We start from the raw sequence: 26,134 nt of genomic DNA on the forward strand, positions 1-26,134 counted from the left end.
CCCAAAAAGATCAGTCTGCAAGCCAGGAAGACCCCGGAACTCCAGAAGGCAGAACCTGGTCACACACAAGAAAACAAAACCCCCTGAACCCACAAAGGGGGCCCCAAGAGGAAGAAACCTCCGGAACGAAACCAAAGAACCCAAAGGAACCCAGAATCAAACCACGGGGAGCCCAAACCACCACATTTGCTGGCGGAGAAACACCACAGAAAGGCAAAGCACAGCCCCCAGACAGAACCCTCAGGGAAACTGGTCATAACAGACTGAAAACCGAGGGACAAGGCTTGGAAGCAAGCATAACAGCCAGGGACACTGAGCCCAAACCCAAGGGCCCAGACCCAAAACAGACAAAATTGGAAACCCGGTGTAAAATCAACACCCAAACATTCCCAGAGGAACAGGAAGCAGGCAGAAAACACCAGAAAAGCAAAGAAACGACAACAGGAGAATAAAACCCCTGAAAAAACGTGAAAACTCACCCAAGAAGCTCGCTCGCACACCCAGGCGCATGTAAACAAACCGCAACGCCGCCCTGGTGGCTACGCCGGGAAACCGGCAGACGAAAACGGCCGCCAGAACAGAGGGCTGTGATCCGACGCTAAAGATACGAAAACACGCCAGCAAAAGTAGGAAGCAAGCAAACTGGATGGGCGAAAAACTGCCCAAAAGCAGAAAACCCAGGCAGGGGCAAACCGCCCCAGAACTGCTAGCAGGCATCCCCCACAGCCCCGGGAACCAGAAACAGAGGCCCCGGGGCAGAGCCGTCCTCCAAGCCCTCCGTCATTAAAGAAAAAGAAGAGTCCATGGGAAAGGCAGCAAGAAAGGGCCGCTGGTAAGACCCAGAAGCCTTGGCAGGAGGAACAGGCTCGAAAAACTCCTTCCCCCAACCCAAACGGGGCAGCCCCCGAAAACCACCCGAGTCTCGGCCCCAACTAAACCCCGCCCCGACCCCGAAACCCGCAGACGGTCCGGAGCCAGGAACAGGGAGGGAAAGGGGAGAACAGCACCTAACCAAAACGGGGCGGCCTCGGGGCATCCGAGTGGGAAACCAACCTGGCATGTTGCAGCAACCTAACCAAGCCTGCAACATGGATGCCGCCTGTACTCTGAACAGTAATAACATCAGGAGAGTACTGGGGAACAAGCAGAGAATATCTCTCACAAGTCTCCGGGTCAAGGTGTCAGTGACCCAACAGGCAACATGACGGAGATAAAATTGGCGACTGTCACCCGGAGACATGGGCACAGCAACCAACGATTCCGTACAAGACGGGTTGGAACACGGAAGACACATTCAAAGGTCCACCAAGCCCCGACACGGGTTTCCAGGGCCCGTAGGCTGACTGCTATGGGAAGCCCAGGCAAGGTGTTGCTAACCGGTTAAGAAACCCAAACATAACAAGAGGGTAGAGGATAGCTCTGAAAACCCCTGAGACGTGTACAATCACGGGGGCCTAGCAGAGGGCCGCCCAACACTACCAGTGGAACTATAGCCACACTAGGCAGACCCCCACCAGGCAATTGAAAATAAAAACAAAAGAAAAACCCCGCAAAAGTACACCGTCTCCAGAAGCAACAGGAACCGGTCGCCGCTTAGGTGGCAGGCTGTGCAACACCTTGACGCCCTAACCAGCACAATACCAATCCCTACCCAGGGCCAAACAAGGGCCCCAAGCCCCAGCTGGTCCCAAGGGCGAGGCAAATGCTGAGCAGCAAGAACCCCTACGGGAGTGGTTCCCGAATGCCCCAGGGAAGATAACCCTGTTACGCAAGGGCAGTACTCACAGAGCGCTTAGGAAAGTCAGCCACTAAGCGCATGCAGCCCTGGCACTGATGAGGTACTCCTGGCCACTGCACAACACAACACACGGCAGTGAACGCCACACAAGGCAAACACCGCCTAGGAAACTGAGGCCAGAGAAGTGTCTATCCCAGTTGACATTAGCTTACGAACTGAAGCTTGGCAGCCGGCGCGGTAGGTCCGGGGCTCCACCGTCCCCCTCTCTGGCGGGGAGGGTTGCGCGGACAATCGGCGCGGCAGTAAAGTTTGATGTTTGCTTCTTTCCTTGGGTTTGTAAGGAGTTTCTACCTCTCTGCTTGGTTTTTTGTTTTATTTTTTTACCATGTGGGGTTTGTTTTGTTATGCCTACCTTTCTGGGTGCCTAACCCCGGTCGATGGCAGATAAGGAAAACCCCAACCACAAGGGGGCTTTCCAGGGCCATTGTTCCCTGAAACCTCTCTGAAGGGGCCAGGTTCTGGCGCTGGTCCCTTGGTAGGTCTGAACTCCTTGGCTAATGTCCCGGTCTAATATAACATACATTAGCCCGATAAGCTCCAGGGAGCCATAGGGGCTCCCCACAGAAAACCAGCGTTGAATGTAATGAAACACCATTTTCTGGGTGAGACCCGGAGGCTCCCCGGAGCTATACCAGGCTGTTAGACCGTGGCAACAGTCAATTGAAGGGGTTCTAGGCCTACCGGGGACCAGAGCCAGAACCTCGACCCCTCAACAGAGGCACGAGGAGAAATGGCCTAAAGACACCCCCGTGTAATTGGAAGTAGTCATTCTCTGCCATCTACCAGGTCAGGTACCCAGAAAGGTAGGAATTTAAAAAACTGCTGCTGATCAAATGAATTGCAAACCAAAAATCGAACTAGCAACAGAACTCCCCAATCAAAACCAAGGAAGCAAGTATGACGTCACCACAAACGCCGCGCATCTGTCTGCGTACCCCCCCCCCCCTCCACCTCCCGGGAGGGGGACAGGGGGTCCCAGACCTCCACGCCGGTAACTCTACTCAGTTCAGAGACCGAGTATCAAAAACACGAAAAGAACGCTGACCAGAGGGAAGGGGATGATACCAGGGAGCCTCTGGGTCTCACCCAGAAAATGGAGTTTCATTACATTCAACGCTGGTTTTGTGTGGAGAACCCCTTCGGCTCCCCAGAGCTACCTAACCAAAGATAAAGAAAAAGAGGGACTCACTTGGCAAGCTGGGAAAGAACCCTGGCAAGCAGACACGCGGACTGGCTGGGAGCCCACACTAGCCAGTCGTCGAGGTTAGCCAGAACCTGAACCCTTAACAGATGCAAACGGGTCACCATGACTCGGGTAAGGCGTGTGAACACTCGAGGTGCCAAATTCAAGCCGAATGGAAGGCAACGAAAGCGGTAAGTTTGTAGCTCCACGACAAAACCGAGCCAGTCCCTGAACCCAGGATGAATCGGGACATGCCAATACACATCCCAAAGGTCCAGAGACACCATCCAGGCACCCAGCACCAAAAGTAGCCGGACCTGAGACAGAGTGGTCATCCGAAAGGAGGGGCAAGAGACCCAGGGATTCAGACGAGACAAGTCCAGTATGAATCGCAGATCCATACAGTCCCGTTTCGGAACTGAAAACAGGCAGAAAACCCACCTGAGAGATGTTGTCATTTCGACCACACCCAAGCGAACCCACTCCCGGATAACCTGACAGAGCACAGAAGAAGAGGCCTGCCCCGCCAGCCCTGATCCCCCTGATGGAGGAAGAGTGACCCAATGCCACCGCAGGCTGAAGGAAATGACCCGAAATGCCCAGGAATTGTGGAACCAGGCGAGAGCAAACAGCGCGAGCATACCCCCTATTGCCTTGTCAATGGGAAGACCCCATGAAAGGGCCGACGACCCCTACATGAGCCCAAATGACGGTCGGAGTGATCACTGCGCCGACCAGACGCCGACAGCTCCTGAGGTGCCAGCCCCGAATCTGGCACTACTGGCTTACGATGACCAAAGGAACCCCGAGACCTGGCACGACCCTTCCGGGCAGGACCACTAGGCCCCCCCCAGGAGAACCAACAACTCCAACATAGGGCGGCAACTAGACAAACTTGCTTAAAGAAAATGCATCACCGCAGACTCTGCAAACAGCAATGGACATGAAGGGGACGAAAATCTAAGAGCCAGGGCCCAAGCCGATTCAAAAGAGTGGACGAGCACCGCCTGTCGGCACGCGAGATGAGAAGCAAAGAACAGGGACACAAGTGAGAAGGTGGTGGAGGCCAAGACCGTCTGTAGTTTCAAAGCGTTATATGACAAAGAGTGCTGGGAAGAAGGGACACCACGAGCGTAGCTCTCATCCTGTAACTACACTTAGGTAACTACCAGGGATGCTGAAAGGAAGGGAACCTGCACGTGAAGCTTAATCTGACCGACATCACGAGGAAGAACAGGGGAGGAAGTACTCAAATTCGCCCCCTAGGTAAACCTAAACAACCATAGTCACTTCCTGCTATTCAAGCACACGGGATCGACAGAACGAATGGCATAACCCCAATGAAAAGAAAGGGGAGTCTGCCAACCAGGAAGATTCCGGCACCTCGTAAAGCATCCAGAAAGAAAACGAGGAGCCAAACTTGAAAGAAGAAGGATCCATTACCGAGGCGTAAGCCGGGTCTCACGAGAGGTAAGCCGCAAGGGCTTCCCACGCCACCTTTGATGTGATGCTGGAAGCCAAAAACCTCTGGAAGGAGGGAACCGAGGAACCCAAGGGAACCAGGAATAGAACCTGGGGAGGAGTCGCACCCATTTCAAACTCATACAGGGAGTGGGGGGATAGGAAAACCCCTCCCCCTGTAACAACAAGCCCCGAGGGTACCAACACCCAAGCGGAGTCAAATGGGGCACAAATACCCCAAGTCAACTCCTCCCCAGCCCTGGGAATCTCCACTTCAGGACCCAGGGCCGAGCTGTCCTCCAAACCCTCTGCCTCTGGAGAAAAGGCAGAGTCTGCCGGAAAAGCTGGGATGAAGAGGGCCCGCTGGCACGACCCAAGGGCTCCAGCAGGAGGAACAGGCTCGAATGCCTCCACCGCCGATCCGAAAGGGGCATTCCCCGAAGCCGCCCAAGACTCGCCACCAGGCAAACCCTGCCCCAACTCTGAAACCCTCAAACGTTTGGGAGCCGGGAGCAGGAGGTGGGGGGGGGGGGGGAAGCAGGATGAACCACAGCAGGGGAAGGACTAGGGGGTGCAGATGAAACCAAAGTCGAGGCGACTAACACCCCCAAGTCCGGGTCCCTATAACCAAAGTGGGGCTGCTGCAGGGCATTTAGAAAGGCAACCAACCTTGTGCGTTGCAGCAACCTAAACCGTGCATGCAACACCGAAGCTGCTTGCACCCGAATATCAATCTCATTGGACTGGGTGAATTGGAGTACAAGCAAAGAACGCCACTTGCAGGACTCCGGGTCAAAGGTGTTATTGACCCAACAAGCAGCATGACGGAGACAAAAACGGTGAGTGTCACCCTGAGACAAGGGGACAGAGCAACCTTCAAACTCGCACAAGGTGAGGTATGACTAAGTTCCCTTCCATCGGACCACTGAGTCCCCAAGGGGGGTTGCCAGGGCCCTTGGGCTGACTGCTAAGGGAAGCCCAGGCGAGGTACTACTAACCAGTTATCCCAGAGCTATCAAGCAAACAAACTATAAGCTGAACCCCTGTGACGTGTGCAAACACAAGGACCTAGTGGAGGGCCACCAAAATCCTACAAGTGGTCCTACTACCACACCAGGCAGACCCCTGCCAGGCAAAACAAAACAAAAATAAAAGAAAACCTCGCAAAAGCACAACGTTTCCAGGTGAACAGAACCAGTCACTATGCGTATATCAGACAGCTGCACAGTACCTTGCGCCCCCAGCCAGCAATGAAACTACCTCCTACCCAAGAGAAAACAGGAGTAAAAACCTTCCCAGCTGAACCCCCAAGGGCGGGCAATCACCGAGCAGCAACAGAACCACACGGAGGTAGTTGCTCCTGAACGGCTCAGGGAAGATAACCCTGAAGCCACAGTGGCAGTACTTACAGGGCACCTAGGGAAGGTGGCCCTAGGTGCATGCAGCCCCAGTACTCTTGTGTTACTCCTGGCTCGCACGATACCAAAACTGAACCATAACACCGCACTGCAGCACTGCTCAAAGGATGGAGAGAGAGTCAATCAACCGTTCGCCCTCACAATAGTCTGTGAACTGAGGAGAGTTGCCGGCGTGGAGGTCTGGGACCCCCCCCCTGTCCCCCTCACGGGGAGAGGGGGGTTGTGCAGACATATGTGCGGTGTTTGTGGTGACGTCATACTTGTTTCCTTGGTTTTGATTGGGGAGTTGCTAGTTCGGCTTTCGGTTTGCAATTTATTTGACCAGCAGTAGTTTGTTTTGGAATTCCTACCTTTCTGGGTGCCTGACCTGGTAGATGGCAGACAAAGACGGCTTCTAATTATATGGGGTGTCTTTAGGCCATTGCTCCTCGTGCCTCTCGAGGGGTCCAGGTTCTGGCTCCGGTCCCCAGTAGGCCTAGAACTCCTTCGATTGACTGTTGGCACGGTCTAATATATACACATCAGTCTGGTATAGCTCCGAGGAGCAGAAGGGGCTCTCCACAGAAAAATAGTTTTGGAATCATTTTTTTCTGTACACAGAGGAATTGTCATATATATAGTAATTACCTAAGTGTAATTACCTAAGTGTAGTTACAGGATGAGAGCTACGCTCGTGGTGTCCCGTCTTCCCAGCACTCTTTGTCATATAACGCTTTGAAACTACTGACGGTCTTGGCCTCCACCACCTTCTCACTTAACTTGTTCCAACCGTCTACCACTCAATTTCCGAAGGTGAATTTTCTTATATTTCTTCGGCATCTGTGTTTAGCTAGTTTAAACCTCTTGTTCTTGAAGTGCCAGGTCTCAGGAAATCTTCCCTGTCGATTTTATCAATTCCTGTTACTATTTTGTATGTAGTGATCATATCACCTCTTTTTCTTCTGTCTTCTAGTTTTGGCATGTTTAATGCTTCTAACTTCTCCTCGTAGCTCTTACCCTTCAGTTCTGGGAGCCACTTAGTAGCATGTCTTTGCACCTTTTCCAGTTTGTTGATGTGCTTCTTAAGATATGGGCACCACACAACAGCTGCATATTCTAGCTTTGGCCTAACAAAAGTCATGAACAATTTCTTTAGTATATCGCCATCTATGTATTTAAATGCAATTCTGAAGTTAGAAAGCATAGCATAGGCTCCTTGCACAATATTCTTTATGTGGTCCTCAGGTGATAGTTTTCTATCTAGAACCACCCCTAGATCTCTTTCTTTATCAGAATTCTTTAAAGATTTCTCACATAATATATAGGTTGTGTGGGGTCTATGTTCTCCTATTCCACATTCCATAACATGACATTTATTAACATTAAATTCCATTTGCCAAGTGGTGCTCCATCTACTTATTTTGTCCAGGTCTTCTTGAAGGGCATGACAATCATCTAAATTTCTTATCCTTCCTATTATCTTAGCATCATCAGCAAACATGTTCATATAATTCTGTATACCAACTGGTAGATCATTTATGTACACAATAAACATCACTGGTGCAAGAACTGAATCCTGTGGTACTCCACTTGTGACATTTCTCCATTCCGATACATTGCCTCTGATTACTGCCCTCATTTTTCTATCAGTCAGAAAATTTTTCATCCATGATAGAAGCTTACCTGTCACCCCTCCAATATTTTCCAGTTTCCAGAACAACCTCTTATGTGGAACTCTGTCGAAAGCCTTTTTTAGGTCCAGATAGATGCAGTCAACCCAACCATCTCTTTCCTGTAAAATCTCTGTGGCTCGATCATAGAAACTGAGTAAATTCGATACACAGGATCTTCCAGATCGAAAACCATACTGTCTGTCTGATATTATATCATTTCTCTCTGGGTGTTCTACCCATTTAGTTTTGATTAGTTTTTCCAATACTTTCACTATTACACTTGTCAATGATACAGGTCTATAATTGAGGGGGTCTTCCCTGCTGCCACTTTTGTAGATTGGAACTATGTTAGCCTGTTTCCACACGTCTGCTACGATTCCTGTACACAGGGATGCCTGAAAGATCAGGTGAAGTGGAATGCTGAGTTCAGATGCACATTTTCTCAGAACCCATGGTGAAACGCCATCTGAGCCAGCTGCTTTGTTCTTACCGAGCTCGTTGAGCATTTTTTCAATAATTTTCAATTTTCTTGAGCAATAGTGGCAAAGCACAGTGGTTAAATTTTTACTTTATGAATTATTCCATTTTTATATAATTGCTATTATTATTATTATAATAGATACTGTATTATAATACTATTATATAATAGTATTCCAAATAATACCTGATGAACCAGGCTGTGAGTCATACATCAGGCTGCGAGTAGCTGTGTCCAACAGCCTGGTTGACCAGACGCCCAACCAGGAGGCCTGGTCAAAGACTGGGCCGCAGGGCCGTTCATCCCCGGAAGCTACAAAAAGGTAAGCCACAAGGTAAGGTAGCTGTGTCTTCCTTTCATTCTCTTCTGAGGATGCATATTCTACTAATACAGGGGTACCTCGGTTTAAGAGTTTAATCCGTTCCTGGAGACAGCTCGTATTCCGAAGCTAATTTCCCCATAAGAAATAATGGGAAATGAATTAATCCGTTCCTGACTACCCCAAAAACCCCACATCAAACTAAATTTTTATACCTAATTCATCTAAATAAACCTACAAAACTATGTTCAAGTTATTACTTACCCTTGCTGAGGACTGCTGTTGGTGTATGGAAGATGTGAGGATGAGAGGTGTTACTGTTTGGAAGGGGAAGTCTCCTTCCATTATCACATCAGGCAGTGAGGACTTCACTGGTATGCACACTCTGGCACATTTTGCCTGCATACCACTAGGACTTGCTTGTTTTACTAAGAATCTGTCTAAAGACACTTGTTTTTCCCTACATTTTAACACTTGTCTGTATTAAGACATCACATTGTCATTTAAAAGGTCAATGCAACGGCCTGCTACAGCTTTATCTGGGTGAGTTTTTTCAACAAAACTTTGCAGTTCTTCCCATACTTCACACATTTTCTTAATCAAGAAGGGACATTCTCTACTGCCTCTACTCACAGCTATTTTCTTAGGTTGAACCTTACCAATGGCTTTCTTGAGACCTATGGTGAGATATATAATGACAACTTTTATGCTCAAATGGCCAAAAAAACGACAAAAAACTGTAAATCCTTGTGAAGAATTCAGGTGGGATAGTCACTGGACACGAGACACTGGTAAACTGAGGCGCGATCGTCGTGCCAAGCGCTAGTTGGCCTGTACACGTATCAACAAACTCGTGTTTTGAGGTAACCCCCGCCTTTCGAGGCACATTTTCCGAGCAAATCCTGCTCGTATTCCGAAAAACTCGTATTCAGGGACACTCGTATTCCGAGGTACCACTGTAATATATTACATGTAGCTAAACCATACTTACTAATTCATGCCAACACATCTTAAAAATAACATTATTTATAGTTATAACTTCCTCTGCTGTAATATTTGTAGTTAAACTTCTAAAGTAGTACATATGGTACTTGAAAAACAAGTTAAAAATCAAATCTTAGTACAACTTACCTAACAACATCCACAGCTCCAGCTCGCACTTTTGGATCTCGCCCAGTAACCGAAACAGATGCCGTGAAAGATCCGTCAATACTAAACACCACACATTCAGTATTGGGCGGTACAACAGTCAGGTAATGAGTAGCACTAGTGTGGTCACCCCTGCAAAAAATCAGCGTTGAATGTAATGAAATGCCATTTTCTGGGTGAGACCCGGAGGCTTCCCGGAGCTTACTAGGCTGATATGTTAATGTCAGACTTTGGCATCAGTCATGTGTATGGAGTTCTGTGGGGCCTACTGGGGACCACGAGCCAGAACCTGGCCCCCTCAGAGGCATGGGGGAGCAATGGCCTATAGAAATCACCATATGGTTGGAAGCATTCTATGTCTGCCATTGAACGGGTCAGGCACCCAGAAAGATAAGCATCCCAAAACAAACTCCTATCTGGTGAAAATTTTGCTACCTGAAGCCGAACAAGTGGATACAACTCCTCTAAAAGAAACGAGCAAAGGAGCATGACGTCACACGTCGCCACCCCTGCTGTCTGAGCAGCTCCCCTCTCCCCTAAAGGGGGAGAGGAGGGAGCTGCGCAGTTCGGAGGCTGTATGTTAAAACACGCAAAAAAAAATGCCGACCAGAGGGAGAGAGGGATGCAGGGGAGCCTCCGGGTCTCGCCCAGAAAATGGAGTTTCATTACACTCGATGCTGGTTTTCTGGGGGGTGCCCCGTCAGCTCCCCGGAGCTAACTACCCGAAGATAAAAACAAGAGGGACCTAAACCGGGAGGCAGAGAAAAGAAGGAGACTGCCTCACTCAAACAAACCTATCATGAGAACCAAGAGCCGAAATCCAGTCACCGGAGGAGGGCATGAAACAAACTAACCCAACCCCCAGAAGCCAACTCCAACAAGAAAAGAGCCTTGGAAAACAACTCTGAACCGAAGGGGCCACAACAAATTGTGGAGAAGAGAAAAGAGCATGCAATCCAAGAACCAGGATGGCTCAAGCGGCGCAAGAGCAGGCTGGAGGTGAACCATGCCAGAGACTGCTCACGAAGCGGTGCCGAGGCAACTTCCAAAATCGAAGCAACCCGGAGTGGCTCCACCAGCACCGCACGAGACAAGGCAACAGGATTTGGCAAGATGACGGCCCCAAACCTCCACAAGAGAAGGACCAGACCATGCCAAGAAAACACAGCAAACCGACGAAGGGACAAACAAAAAGGAAGGACCGCCAAAGAAAACCACACACCGCCGCTAAGACGAAGCACGCAGGTGGGACACCATCAACGAAGCCACCTGACCACCAACAGGTGGCGAGATACTCAAGGCAGAACCGAGCCCACCCCGCCATGGACCCATCCAGTACAGTTAGAGGCAGAGTAGCGGGAACCATCTTGCTCGGTGGTTGCTCGGGTGCAACCACCGAGCAAGCAGAGCTGGAACCCAAACTTCCCAATGCAAGCGAGCTCACCAGAAGATCGGAGACACTGTGGGCCCGATGCGAGATTCTTGAGAAGTGACACCCAAGATCCGGAAAATGCCGAGTGGCAGGGTAAGCCTGGAAAACAGGAATCCCAAACCTGGCAAGCCGGGAATCACCAAACCCGACCACCAAGACTGTGGTGCACAGGTAATGACGAAGAGTCACAACCGGACAAAACACATGATGTACCCCAAGCCGAACAAACCAAGCATCAACGACCCAAGGATCCCTTCAAAATGCAGCAGTCTCATTCTTCGCCAGAAAAGAAGGAAATAGCCACAACCGAACAAACCTACCACCAGGATCAGAAGAGCAGAAACCTCTGCGCTGGAAGAGAACATGAAACTATTCAACCCAACACCCAGAGGCACATGCCAACAGAAAAAGAGCCTTCGCAAAACAATCTTCAACCAAAAGGAGCACAACAAACCAAGGAGAAGAAAGAAAAAAAGAGCACCCAGTCCAATGACCAAAACAGCTCATTCAGCGCATAAGAAGGCTGGAGGTGAAACAATGCAAGAGACAGCTTGCGGAACGGGGCAGAAGTAAAGTCCATACCGAACGCAAGCTAAAGCCGCTCCACCAGCGCCACACAACACGAGGAAAAAAATATTCGGCATAAGATGATGGTCCTGAAACAACCAAGACAGAAAGGACAAGACAACCCGATCCAAAACAGAAGAAAACCTACGAAAAGACAAGAAATAATGACAGGACCACCAGGAAACTTCATATTGCCGCATTGCCGCCAAGGTGAGACACGCAGCTAGAACATCATCAACGAAGGCACCTGCTCACCATATAAATGGTGATAGACCCCATGTTGGAAGACCAAACTTGAAGACTTCATAAGATCGAACTAGCTACATAACGGACTGGCCCGATCCACTGAAAGAGGCGGAGCGCGGGAAGACCCTCGGTTTCGGACATCGAGCAAGCAGTACCCGAAACCAAGGCTTGGCCAGCCACCAAGGCACCACATATAACGGGAGATGCCTTGACTACGCCGACAAAAAGTGGTCCCCCTCTGGGAGCTCGTATGTCCGGCAGAGCCGGACATACGAGCACTTTTACTGAATAAGTACTGAACAATACGACAACTTTTACTGAACAAGCCAGCATTGACAGTCCATTCTGTGGACAGGGGAATGAACCGAGACAGACCATCCGCCAGCAAGATGGACACCCCCCTGAACGTGAACTGCTAGGAGATCTAAACCCTGAGAACTCAGCAGACAAGTCACCCAGAGTGACCACCCCAAAACAACCGAGGACTGCATCGAACCCCCGCGGTGCAGATAATGAACCACCGGGGAGCAGTCCAAATGGAACTGGATCGTCGAACCTCAAATGACCCGAACCCTCTGAAGCGCCTGCCACACCGCTACGAACTAATGCACTGTGCTGTAAACCCGACAGAAGGACAGACCCCACTGCCCCTGGCCAGCCTGGTGAGCACTGGGCACAAAGCCCCAGCCAAGAGATGACGCTTCAGTGAACACATCGAGCGAGGGGCTCGGGTAGGCACCAAAGCACTGAACCCCGAAAACTCCGAAAAGGAAGCCGGTAATGCAGCAGTCAACGTAAGGTACCTGGAAGCCGAACACAGCGGTCGCGAGAGAAGCGGAAGGAATGTCCCTGAAGGAACCAGAACAGCTGACAAAGCCAAACTTGACCCAGCAAGTTGACCATCATTGGCAAATTTCAAACTCACGTACAAACCCTCGTGCAACCGCCTTATGAACCAGGAGTCCCCAGAAACAGGTGGAAGTGAGACCGCAGCCGCAGTAGAGCCGCCAGAGGGAGAGACAAGGAAGCGGTCTGAGAGTCCCAAACAGGATCCAAACAAGATCGAGCCCGAGAGGGGACCCAGATGGGGCGTTCTCCAGTTCACCAGGAACCCGAACCCGGCAGGCTGAGAAAGAAAGGAAATCTCTGGCGAGTAGACATGCGGACTGGCTGGGAGCCCACACCAGCCAGTCATCGAGGTAGGCCTGAACCCAAACCCCTAACAGAGGCAAACGGGCCACCATGACTCGGGAAAGACTTGTGAAAATACGAGGTGCCAGATTCAAGCTGAATGGAAGGCAATGAAAGCGGTAAGCCTGACACCCAACAACAAAACCTAGCCAGTCCCTGAACCCTGGATGAAGTGGGACGTGCCAATACACGTCCTGGAGGTTCAGGGACACCATCCAAGTGCCCGGCTCCAAGAGAAGACAGACCTGGGACAAAGCAGTCATCTGAAAGGAGGGGTAATAGTCTCAGAGGTTCAAATGCGACAAGTCCAGAATGCAAGTCTGCGCAGTTCCATGTCAGAACTGGAAACAGGGGGGAAACCCACCTGAGGGATGAGGATGTTTCAACCACGCCTAGGCGAACCCACTTCAAGATGACCCGACAGCGCAGGAAAGGCCCGCCCCGCCAGCCCCGAACCCACTGAAGGGGGAGGGGCCACCCAATGCCACTGCAAGCCATAAGAAATGACCCTAAATGCTCACAAATTGTGGGAGCAGGCATGGGTAAACAGCGCGAGCCTCACCCCATTGCCTCATCAATGGGATAAATTGTGAACGGACTGACACCCCTTACACCTAGCCAACCTATGAGCAGAACAATCACCGCGCCGACACAGTCATCGTCAGTTATGAAGGCATTGCCAGCTCTGAAACTGGCATGACTGGCCTATCATGACAGGAGGAACCCCAAGCCCTGTCACGACCCCTTGAGGAAGACGCCACCACCAGCCCCCAGGAGAACCAACAGTTCGGACATGGAACGACATCTTGAAGAAGCCTCCTGCAGATACTGAACCACCGCAGACTCTGCAAACAACAAAGGACAAAAAGGCATAGAAAACAAAGAGCCAGGGCTCAAATGGATTCCACAGATTGAGCGAGCCCTGCTTGCCAGCACGTGAGGTGAGAAAGAAAGAAAGAACAGACACTGCCTCTTGCAGGACTGGTGCAAACAGCTTCAATAGGGCAGCCTAAGCCCACACCGCTGAGACCAGAGCACCAGACCCAGGATCAACCTTAAGCATCTCCACGTCCTCCGCAAGCCAGTCCGAAGACAGCTCGAGAGTGAAAAAGAAAAGCAAGACCAAAGCCAAATGGCCACGGACAGGCAAGTCCCCAGCAACCAGGGCAGCCGAAAGGAAGGGAACCTGCACTTGAAGCTGTACCTGGCCGACATCCCGCGGAGGTGCTGGGGCGAACAAACACGCATTGAGGCGTTCAAACTTGCCCCCCCCTGGCAAATCTGTACCACCAAAAGGGCTTCTCGCTACTCAAGTCTGTAGCACTAACAGAACGAATGCCATGCCTCCGACGATGGAACCACATAATGCATCCAGTAAGGAAAAGAAAAACTGAACTCAATAAAGGCAGGATCCATTATCGAGGCATAATCCGGATCCCGCAGGAGGTAAGCCAAAAATGGCCTCAAGCACCCTCATGAGGTGGGAGACCGAAAACCTCTGGAAGAAAGGAATGGAAGTACCCAAATGATCCTGGAACCAAACCCGGTGAAAGATTGACACCATATCAAATTCGTACATGGAGGGGGAATAAGAAAATCCCACTCACTGCAGCAACAAGACCCGCTCAAAGTGTACCAAAACCGAAGCAGGGTCAAATGGGGCCCCATGCAGGGTCAAACAGAGCCCAAGCCCCCAAGTCAGCCCCTTCCCCATGTCGGGAGCCTCCACATCAGGACCCAGAGCCGAGCCGTCCTCCAAACCACCCCCCCCCCCACCTCAACAGAAAAGCTGGAATGAAGGGGGCCCAAAGGTCAGACCCCTTAAGCACTGACTGGATGAACGGGCTCAAATGCCTCCGTCATCACACCAGAAAGAGTATTCCCTGAAACTGTCCGAGTCTCATCACCAACTAAACCCTGCCCCGACTCTGAAACCCTCAGACGTTTCAGAGCCAGAAGCAGCAGGGGTGGGGGGGGGGGGTGGAGGGGAAAAGAACAAACAAACAGCAGGAAAAGGACTAGTGGATGTGAATGAAACCACAGTTGAGGCAACTAACACCCCCAAGTCCGGGTCCCTATAACCAAAACGGGGCAGACTCGGGGCATCCAATTGAGCAACTATCCTCGCATGCTGCAGCAACCTAAAACATGCATGCAACGCCGAAGCTGCCTGCACCCGAAAACCAAGATCTGTAGACAGGGTGAACTGAAATACATGCAAGCAACATCATTTGCAACACTCCAAATCGATGGTGTCACTGACCCAACAAGCAGCATGACGGAGGCATAACTGGTGATTGTCACCCTGAGACAAGGGGACAGAGCAACCTTCAAACTTGCACGAGGCAAAATGGGACCCAGGGGACGCTTCCATCAGTCCACTGAGCCCCAGTGAGGTTTTCCAGGGGCTCTAAGAGGCACTTAAGGGAAGCCCAGGCAAGGTACTGCTAACCGGCACTCCAAACTACTGAGCAAACTATTAAGTCCTGAACCCCCACGACGTAGTACATATGCAGGGGACCTAACGTTAGACCACCAAGAATACAATGAGAGAAGGGTCAACACACCAAGTGCAGACCCTCCACCAGGCAGAAACAAAAATAAAAGAAACACCCCACACGAGTACAATGTCACAGGCAGAACAGAGCCGGCCACTGTTAAAGCGTGAAAACTAGCTGCACAGTACCTTGCGCCCTTACCAGTGACAAAGCTACCGCCAATCCAGAGGCAAACAGTGTCGTATGAAACACCCCAGCTGACTCCAAGACTCCAAGGGCGGGCAATCACCAAGCAGCAAAAGACCAAGGCGGAGGTAGATCCCAAGTAACTTATGGAAGATAACCCCAAGCCACAAGAGCAGTACTTACAGGCACCTAGGGAAGAGAACCCTAAGTGCATGCAGCCTGAGTACAGGTAAAATTACTCTTGGCTCACACCCCCCCAATTGACAGGATCACACACCACAAGGTACAGCACTGAGACAAATCTGCAGCCAGAGTCGGACAACTGCCAAGGCTATCTTGAGATGATTTCGGGGCTTTTTGAGTGTCCCCGCGGCCCGGTCCTCGACCAGGCCTCCACCCCCAGGAAGCAGCCCGTGACAGCTGACTAACATCCAGGTACCTATTTTACTGCTAGGTAACAGGGGCATAGGGTGAAAGAAACTCTGCCCATTGTTTCTCGCTAGCGCCTGGGATCGAACCCAGGACCACAGGATCACAAGTCCAGCGTGCTGTCCTCTCGGCCGACCGGCTCCCTAGGTCTCACATCTGCCAAGGTCACATCTGCCAAGGTCTCACATCTGCCACAGAACTGAAGGGTGGATAGCTGGCATGGAGGAGGGGGGTCTGGGGCTCAACCTTTCCCCTCCTGGGGCGGGAGGAGCTGCGCAGATGAAAGCTCAATGACGATTGTCATGCTCGTATGCTTATTATTCGTTTGGAGAGTTCTGTCAAATAGTTCGGCTTTTGGAAGCAATTTTTTAACCAGACAGGGTTTGTTTTGGGGTGCCTACCTTTCTGGGTGCCTGACCCAATCGTTGGCAGACACAGAATGCTTCCAACCACATGGAGGTTTCTATAGGCCATTGCACCTAATGCCTGTCTGAGGGGGCCAAGTTCTGGCTCGTGGTCCCCGCTAAGCCTAGAACTCCATTCGCTTGACTGATGCCAGGGTCTTATATATTTATATCAGCCCCGATAGCTCCGGAGAGCCGAAGGAGCTCCCTCCAGAAATATCTTAGGTACTGTAGTGCAAATGTGGTATCTATATCTGCACAACCATCGTTCCTGAGCTATTTATATACAAAAGAGTTTAATTCACTTTACTCTGGCAAATTCATTATTTATGAAACCACTTCGTCCAAACTATTCCAGTTTAATATTGATTTAAATAGTTTTATTATTAAAATCTACAAATAACAATAGTTTTTTATTATTAAAATCTACAAATAATTAAAACTCATACTAACCGCACAACCATCTTGACAGGATACATGCCACAACTAAGAGCTTTATCTGGAGGAATAGTAAAGGCAATGCGCCCATTCTTGTCAGTTACTTCTGTGCTTATCTGTTGCCAGTCACCACCTGGAGGGTCACGCATGATGTGTATATCAACCTTCTCACCTAGAGGAATAAAATAAAATGGATTACCAAAGAGTATTTGAGCATCAAATTTACTTAATCGTACAGTGGGGCCTTGATAGAATAGATTGCAATTAAATTGAACCCTTGATCAGGTAGAGAGAATTTGCAATCAAGACAATTCTTGGTATGTTACCAAGTTTTCCCTCGGTTCACCAAAACAACTGGTTGTAGATATGTCAACTTACCATGTATTCTGAAGGAGCCAAATGGTGGCTCCCTGTAGCAATCTCATTCAGATAGCTCTGAACGAGATTGCTGTTCTTCATCATTATGGCATTCTCGTTCTACTGAACGAGAACGCCATAATGAGTCACATCAGCCATAGGATCCTTGTATGGCCTACTGGGGACCAGAGCCAGAACCTGGCCCCCTTACAAAGTTGCAGGGAGCTGTGGCATTTATATATTCTATTATTTATGTCACCAAGAAGTGAAGCACCCAAAAAATCAGCAAGACAAAACACTACCACAGCTGATTGCTTTCGATACCTGTAAACTTGAAAAATGCCACAAAACTCTCAAACTATGTACATAAATTACCAAAAATGTTATAACCTACCACCCGTTCATTTGCTCCCAACCTCCCCCCTTGTTTGAGAGGAGGAGGAAGAGGAGGCAGGCCACATCTCCATCAGTTCAACGAATGTGATTTCTGTGTCTCTTGAACCCAGGAGACTGGATCAACCCATTAGGCAGCCATCGAGGTAGATCCATATAGAGAGCGGCAGAATCCACCACCCACCAAAAGATGAAGCACCTCCTGGTCTCATCTCAAAGACGCAAGGGGGACTGGTCAAATCGTCTATAACCGTTTTGGATAGTCGGTTCAGTACACAAAAAACCAGTAATGAATGTAATGAAACGCCCTTTTCTGGGTGAGACCAGGAGGCTTCCCGGATCTATCCAGGCTGATATGGATATATTAGACTTTGGCATCAGTCAATGTGCATGGAGTTCTAGGCCTACTGGGGACCACAAGCCAGAATCTAGCCCACTCAGAGGCACGAGGAGTAATGGCCTATAGAAACCCCCATGTGGTTGGAAGCATTCTATGTTTGCCATCATCTGGGTCAAGCACCCAGAAAGTAAGCGCCCTAAAAGAAACCCCTATTCTGGTGAAAACATTGCTAAAAAGAGCTGAAAAAGTAGACAGAACTCCCCAAATGAACACACACAAGATAGTATGACGTCACCACGATGCCACGCCACTGTCTGCTCAACTCCCCCCATCCCTAGGAGGGGGAAAGGGGGAAGCCCCAGACCTTAATGCTGGCTACCCACCCTTCAGTTCTTAAGGCTGGATGTCAAAAACCTGAAAGGGAGGGACTGAAGGGAGGAAGGGTTGCTGAGGAAGCCTCCAGGTCTCATCCAGAAAATGGCTTTTCATTAAATTTAATGTTGGTTTTCTGGCCGGAGCCCCATCAGCTCCCTGGAGCTAACTGCCCAAAGACAAAAACAAAAATGGGAACTTACCTGGGAGGTGGTCAGCCCTCACTTCTCAACTCAAAGTTGAGACAACTGGCTGCAACCGCTGACCCAATGCGACTCAGGCCCAATGAGGCCCTGGAACACTGACAAGGTAGCGAGCGGCCAGGACCCTGTTCGACCTGCAAAAACTCTGTGCCCGAATGTCAACCCAAGACATGTTACCGAAGACAGCAGCCAAAGCAGCTAACTTACAAAATCATGGGCACGAGGATAAACTGCAGGCTGGCTATACCTGATAACCCTGTGAACGACCTGGAAGACCCATGCCCTGGAACTGAGAAGGGAAACCGGGTCAATGCAAAGCGCGTCTCCGGCCACCGTAGCAGTGGCATGCAGGTAACGGAGGAGAGCTGCAACCGGACACAACACATGGTGCACCCCCGGCCTGATCAACCAAGCATTAGCAACCCAATGACCCCTCTGAAAAGCAGCAGACTCATTCTTTGCCAGAAAAGAAGGAAATGGCTGCAAATGAACAAACCTACACTAGGACCAAATGAGCAGAAACCCCTGCGCTGGAGGAGAGCATGAAGATCCGTGATTCGACCCCCAGAGGCCAATGCCAATTGGAAAAAGAGCCTTAGAAACACAATCTTGAACTAAAGAGACCAACACAAACCGAGGAGAAGAGAGAAAAGAGAGCACCCAGTCCAACAACCAGGACAACTCAGGCAGCACATGAGCAGGCCAGAGGTTAAACAATGCATGAGACAGCTTGTAGAATGGAGCAGAAGTAACATAAAAACTGAACACAAGCTGCAGCAGCACCATACGATATGAGGTGACAGTATTCGAAATAAGATTACGGTCCTGAAACATCCATGAAATGAAGGACAAGACAACCCTATCAGAGACTGAAGTGCACCTACACAGAGATAGGAAATAATGGAAGGACCACCAGAAAAATTCATACTGCCACCGAGACAAAGCACGCAGGTGGGAAACCATCAATGAAGCCACCTGCCCACCATATAAGTGATGATAGACTTGAGTCAAAAAGACCAGATGCAAAGACTCGAGGAGAAGAGTGAATCAGCCATGTATTTTTTTTTTTTTTTTGAGATATATACAAGAGTTGTTACATTCTTGTACAGCCACTAGTACGCGTAGCGTTTCGGGCAGGTCCCTGGAATACGATCCCCGCCGCGAAGAATCGTTTTTTCATCCAAGTACACATTTTACTGTTGCGTTAAACAGAGGCTACAGTTAAGGATTTGCGCCCAGTAAATCCTCCCTGGCCAGGATACGAACCCATGACATAGCGCTCGCGGAACGCCAGGCGAGTGTCTTACCACTACACCACGGAGACTGTGAATGTACGATGACTGTGAATGACCACGATGTACTGGGCTAAACCAATCTGTTGAAAGAGACTAATCTGCGGGAAGACCCTTCGGTTCGGACACCAAGCAAGCTGCACCTGAAACCAAGGTTGGGTCGGCCACCAATGAGCCAAAAGTACAACACTTCCCTGGTAAGTCTCCAAGCGAGCCAGGACCTGGAGCCACAGCTGAGCCAGATGGAAAAGGTACAGTTAACCCCATCTCGCCCAGTCCTGCCTAAAGGCATCAATCCTGAAGGCCTCGCAGTCAGGAAAGAACGCCAAGTATACCGGAAGATGCCGATGCAGCAACTGACACAAAGCCCCCAGATGCCGAACTCGGCGATCACGAGAGAGATGGAAGGGATGTGACCCAAGGAACCAGAACAGGCAATGAAGCCAAACCCAACCCGGCGGGTAAACTATCATGACAAAGCTTAGGATCCCGCACAAACTCTCGAGCAACCGCCACGTGACCCGGAGCTCCTCAAAAACAGGCGAAGGTGGGAACATAGCCGAAGCAGAGCCTCTGGAGGGAGAGACAGAAAAATGGTCCGAGTGTCCCTGCCAAGACCGAACCTGAGAGGATCCAGATGGAACTTCTGCCAGTTCACCAGGAACCCAAACCCAGCAAGCTAGGAAAGAACCAGATCCCTGGCGAGCAGGCTCGCGGACTGGCTGGGAGCCCAAACCAGCCAGTCCTTGAGGTAGGCCAGAGCCCGAACACCTAAAAGATGCAGACGGGCCACCCGGGTAAGGCGTGTAAAAACACGAGGTGCCAGATTCAAACCGAATGGAAGGCAACGAAAGCGGTAACCATGACGCCCCACAACAACAACGAGTAAGTCCCTAAACCCCGGATGAATCGGGACATGCCAATACGTGTCCTTGAGACCCAAGGACACCATCCAAGTGCCCAGCTCCAACAGAAGATGGACCTGGGATTGAGTAGTCATCCGAAAGGAGGGGCAATAAACCCACGGGTTCAGATGGGACGAGTCCAGAATGAACCCGAGGTCCATACAGTCCGTTTCGGAACCGGAAACAGGCGATAAACCCACCAGAGGTACGAGGTCGTTTTGACCACCCCTAAACAAACCCACTCTAAGATGACTCGACAGAGTGCAGGCGAAGAGGCCTGCCCGCCAACCCCAATCCCCCCAAAAAAGGAGGGACCACCCAACACCACTGCAGGCTGCACGAAACGACCAAAAAGACCCACAAATCATAGGTCCAGACATGAGCAAACAGGGAGAGCTCCTCCCCTATCATCTGTCTGTGAAAGGGCCGACACTTCTTACGAGTACAAGAGCAGCGTACAGATCGATCACCGCACCGAACAGAAAAAGACGGTTCCGAAAACTGCGCCGGCACAAATCTGGCACCACTGTCCCACCACGATAAAAGGAACCCTGAGCCCTGGCACGATCCCTTCGGGAAGGCCCCCACAATCCCCCTGGAGAACCAACAAGTCTGACATAGGATGACAACTAGACGAAGCTGCCTGCTTTGCACAACCATAGACTCTGCAAACAGCAAAAAACAAAAGGGCGAAGACAAATTTAGAGCCTGGGCCCAAGCAGATTCCAAAGAAGCAGCAGGCATCACCTGCCGACTCGCGAGACGGGAAGCAAAAAACAGAGAAACCATATCCCTTAGGATCGGCGCGAACAGCTTCAACAATGCAGACGACGCACGCACCACCGAGGGTAACACACCAGACTCGGAGGCCTCGCCAAGCGCCTCTATGTCCTTCTCAAGCCTATCCGAGGACAGCTTGAGCAAAGAAAAGAAACACAAGGTCCGAAGCCAATAGGCCACGCACGCTCAAGTCCTCCGCAACCAATGCAGCCGAGAGGGAAGGAACCTGCACGTGAAGCTGCATCACACCAACTTCCCGCGGAAGGGCAAGGGTGAACAAACATGTATTAAGATGCTCAAAATCTCCCCCCAAGAAAACCTGCAACACTGCATAAGCTTCCCGCCACTCAAGTGTGCGGGACCGACAGAACACATGCCAAGCCTCCAACGAGAAGATAGGGCTGTCTGCCAACCAGGAAGACTCCGGAACCTCATAAACCCAGTAAGGACACGATGATCCATACACGAAAGAAGTCGGATCCATTATGAAGGCATAATCCAGGTCGCGCAGGAGGTAAGTCGCAGTGGCCTCCCACACCACATGGGGCAAGATGTGGGAAGACGAAAACCTCCAGAAGGAGGGAACAGACGAACTCACGAGATCAAGGAACTGAACTGGGGAGGGGTAGATGCCAAATCCAATTCGTATGAGGAGGGAAAATAAGAAAACCCCACTCTTTGTAACACCATGCTCCTGTTCCGAGGGTACAAAAACCAAAGTGGGATCCAACGGGGCCCAAGGCCCCCAAGTTAACCCCTCCCCTGACCCGGGAACCTCATCCAGAGGACTCAGGCTGAGCTGTCCTCCAAACTACCTGCCTCTAAAGAAAAGGCAGGAGCCGCCAAAAAAGCAGGGACAAAGGGGGGGGGCCCACTGGTCAGACCCATAAGCTTCGGCAGGAGGACTTGGCTCGAATGCCTCTGCCACCACCCCAGAAAGGGACTCCCCCGAAACTGCCCGAGTCTCAACATCAACTCTGAAACCCCGACTCCGAAACCCTTAGATGCTTTGGGGCCGGAAGCAAGGGAAAGGAATAGGACGCACAACAGAACGGGAAGGACTAGGGGGTGTGGACAGAACCAAAGCCGAGGTGACTAACACCCTCAAGTCAGGGTCCCTATAGCAAAAGCGGGGCAGTCTCGGGACATTCAGGGAAGCAACCAATCTATCGCATTGCAGCAACCGGAACCAAGCATGCAACGCTGAAGCTGCCTGCACCTACATATGATAAGCTGCCTGCACCTACATATAATCATTTATTTATATTTTTATTTTTATTTATTTATATATATACAAGAGTTCTCACATTCTTGTACAAGCACTAGTACGCGTAGTGTTTTGGGCAAGTCCTTAATAATATGTTCCCTGGAATACGATCCCGTGAAAAATCTTGTTACAACCAAGTACAGTGGCACCTCAATTAACGAGCAGCTCTATCTACGAGCATTTCAAGTAACGTGTGAGCCACTCGCAGCAAATTTGTCTCTATTGACGAGCTTCACCTCTATTAACGAGCAAAACCACATGGTGCTTCCTAGTGTCTTGCAGGTTCTCGCAAATTCTCGGACGCCTGGGAGCTGCAGGAGCTTCCTCCAGAAAAACATCAAAATTATTGAGACCACTTTAAATCTGTAATTTACAGTTGGAAAATATTAGTTCCAAATTAAATTCCAACCAAACTTTCTGGTTCCAAGTCTGCACAGAAATAACATCACTTGAAACCAGAAGGCATGGCAGGATGTACAATATAGCCTCCTCCCCCATTGAAAAGCGGAGGTGAAATAGAGATGCCAAAAGAGAGCTCGAACAACATCAAAGGCCCAAAGCCTTTTCAACACCCTTCCCTTACACATTCAGGACATAACTGGTCGACTTCTCACAGTGTTCCAAAGAGAATAATAACATCAAGCACCTTCAAAGGATACCTGATTAGGCTTGCTGTGACTCATAAGACAGGCTGCAAGCAGTCACATCGAACAGCCTGGTTGATCAAACCAGCACCGAGGAGGCCTGCTCAGAGACAGCGCCACAGGGACACTGATCACTGAAATTGTCAACAGTTAGGTAGGGTGATCCAGCAATTGGTGTCAGTCGCTGAGAGTCTCTCAGGTTCGAGTCACCTCAGAGCTCTAGTTGATTTTCTCATTTATATATATCACATTAGTGTGATTTCTCCGTGTATTTGAATTTTTAAATCTTACACTGTACCCTAATACAGCCTAAGCTGTGGTGCGGAGTTTGCGGAAACTTTTTGTGGAAAATTAGACACCAATGTTCCAGCTGTGGTGCACAGTTCAAGGGTTAATTTCTATGTAAGGAAATGTCACCACTTATACTTAGATTACATGTAACAAATTTTCACACTTATACATTACCTTTTAACTATTTCAATACCATACTCAGACTTTCAGTCCAACACAGAAAATATTCATCACCTTTCCAAAGAATGATTGATAATCATGATAATGAATTTGAAGGTTGAGAATTATGAGCAAATCTAAATAATAATGAATGAATTCTTATGTATAAAAAAAATATTTGTCATACCTGACAACCCCACCATATCCAGAGGTCCATACATAAAGCGAGCTTGCAAAGACTGTGGCGCACCTTCACGTACAAGTACATCGTTTCCTCTGTGATTGGCTGCAACATTCTGAGATGTGCATGAAAGACCATAAATATAATTTTCTTATGAAATTATATAAACAAATACTACAGCCATACATATCCAAAACTAAATAAATTTTAGCTTTAATTATTCTTCTGTATAAATATCCAAAAATTTAACAATTGTTGGATATGAGAACAAACAATTGTTCTTCGCATATATTACATTTAAGTCATAATCTATAAGATGTTCATTACTGATAATTCATCCACACGGCTTCTATTGCTCATCATGATAAAACTATTACAGTACATTTATTAATTAATTTGTTTACAGTACGAGGTTACAGATATAACCCATGAGGTTGCTAATCATTTCACAGGTTTTGTATTTACATTGAATCTGAGCACCAATGATTAACCAATGATTCAATAAGCACCAATATATATTTGGCCAATCAGAGATTCAAACAGACTGCATCAAAAAGCAAGCTTTGAATGTAATGAAACCCCATTTTCTGGGTGAGCCCCGGAGGCTCCCTGTAGCTTATCGGGCAAATGTATGTTATATTAGACCGGGACATTAGCAAAGGAGTTCAGACCTACCAGGGACCAGCGCCAGAACCTTGCCCCTTCAGAGAGGTTTCAGGGAGCAATGGCCCTGGAAAACCCCTTTGTGGTTGGGGTTTTTCCTTATCGGCCATCGACCGGGGTCAGGCACCGAGAAAGATTGGCATAACAAAACAAACCCCACATGGTAAAAAACTAAAACAAAAAACCGAACAGAGAGGTAGAAACTCCCTACAATCACAAGGAAACAAGCAAACAAGCAAACATCACACTTTACTGCCGCGCCGATCGTCCGCGCAGCCCTCCCCGCCCCGAGAGGGGGAGGGGGAAGCCCTGGACCTACCGCGCCGGCTGCTAAGCTTCAGTTCAGAAGCAATGCTTCAACCAATGCGAAAAAAACGCCGACTGGTGGGAGGGAGGGTTGCCAGGGAGCCTCCGGGGCTCACCCAGAAAATGGTGTTTCATTACATTCAACGCTGGTTTTCTGTGGGGAGCCCCTACGGCTCCCTGGAGCTTCATACCCAAAGTGAAGGAAAAGAAAGGGATAACCCGGGAGGAAGCCATCACAAACTCTGCAACGCGAAGCCGAGACAACAGGTTGCAACCTGCGACCCAAGGCAACAAGAATGCACAGGAGCAGACGCGCATAAAGAATGGGCGGCCAAGAACCTGTGCGACCCTCAAATCCCTGTGCCCGAAATGAGCCCTAGACGTCACCAACACAGTAGCAAAAGCTGCAAACATCTGAACAGCACGAGCGCAAAGACAGACCGCAGCCTGGAAGAATGAAAAAGTCTGAGGACGTCCTGAGAGACCCGAGCCCTGAAAACAGGGAACGAGGGAAACCGGATCAACCACAGCGCATCCCCAGACATGGTACGCAGGCAACGGCAAAAAGCACAACTGGACAACACAGGACGCACCCCCGGCCAAACCAATCAAGCATCAATAACCCAAGAACCTCTCCAGAAAGCAGCCGTCTCGACCGTCGTCAGGACGGAGAAAGGCTGCAAACGTACAAATCTACCACCAGTACCAAAGAGCAGAAACCTGAACCGAAGGGGCTACCACAAACTGAGGAGAAGATAAGAAGGCACCCTGATCAAGGACCAGGACGGCTCAGGAGACGCATGAGCAGGCCGGAGGTGAAACAAAACACGAGAAAGCGTACGAAACGTCATACTGTTGCCAAGACGATGCTCGCAGGTGGGACACCGTCAACAAAGCCACCTGAACACCACAGAGATGGTGATACCCGTGTCAAAATACCAGACGCGAAGAGCTGAGGAGAAGGCCAAACCAGTCACGTGTAGGACCGATTCGACCTACCGAAAGAGGCGAAGCCGCGGAAAAACGCCCCGGGTTCGAACACCTATCAAGCAGCGTCTGAAAATAAGGCTGGGCCGGCCACCAAGGAACCATAAGGACTGCTTTCGTGGGAATGGACTGCAATTGAGCCAGA

The 26,134-nt window shown here is 49.8% G+C and overlaps 1 protein-coding gene across 12 annotated transcripts in view; it reads right to left on the reverse strand.

The window, feature by feature from the left end:
- The window catches only part of rdgB (retinal degeneration B), a 507,955-nt gene that overhangs the window by 93,401 nt on the left and 388,420 nt on the right, over positions 1-26,134 (reverse strand). For all 12 annotated transcript variants that reach the window (XM_069311958.1, XM_069311951.1, XM_045726080.2 and 9 more), the window contains 3 exons: positions 24,040-24,148; positions 16,865-17,021; positions 9,441-9,590 (listed from right to left, as the gene is read on the reverse strand). In XM_069311958.1, the coding sequence (XP_069168059.1) occupies positions 9,441-9,590; positions 16,865-17,021; positions 24,040-24,148 (416 nt within the window). The remainder of the gene's footprint in view (positions 1-9,440; positions 9,591-16,864; positions 17,022-24,039; positions 24,149-26,134) is intronic.

This window comes from Procambarus clarkii, chromosome 71 (genome assembly GCF_040958095.1).
Source record: "Procambarus clarkii isolate CNS0578487 chromosome 71, FALCON_Pclarkii_2.0, whole genome shotgun sequence".
Classification (NCBI taxonomy): Eukaryota; Metazoa; Arthropoda; class Malacostraca; order Decapoda; family Cambaridae; genus Procambarus; species Procambarus clarkii.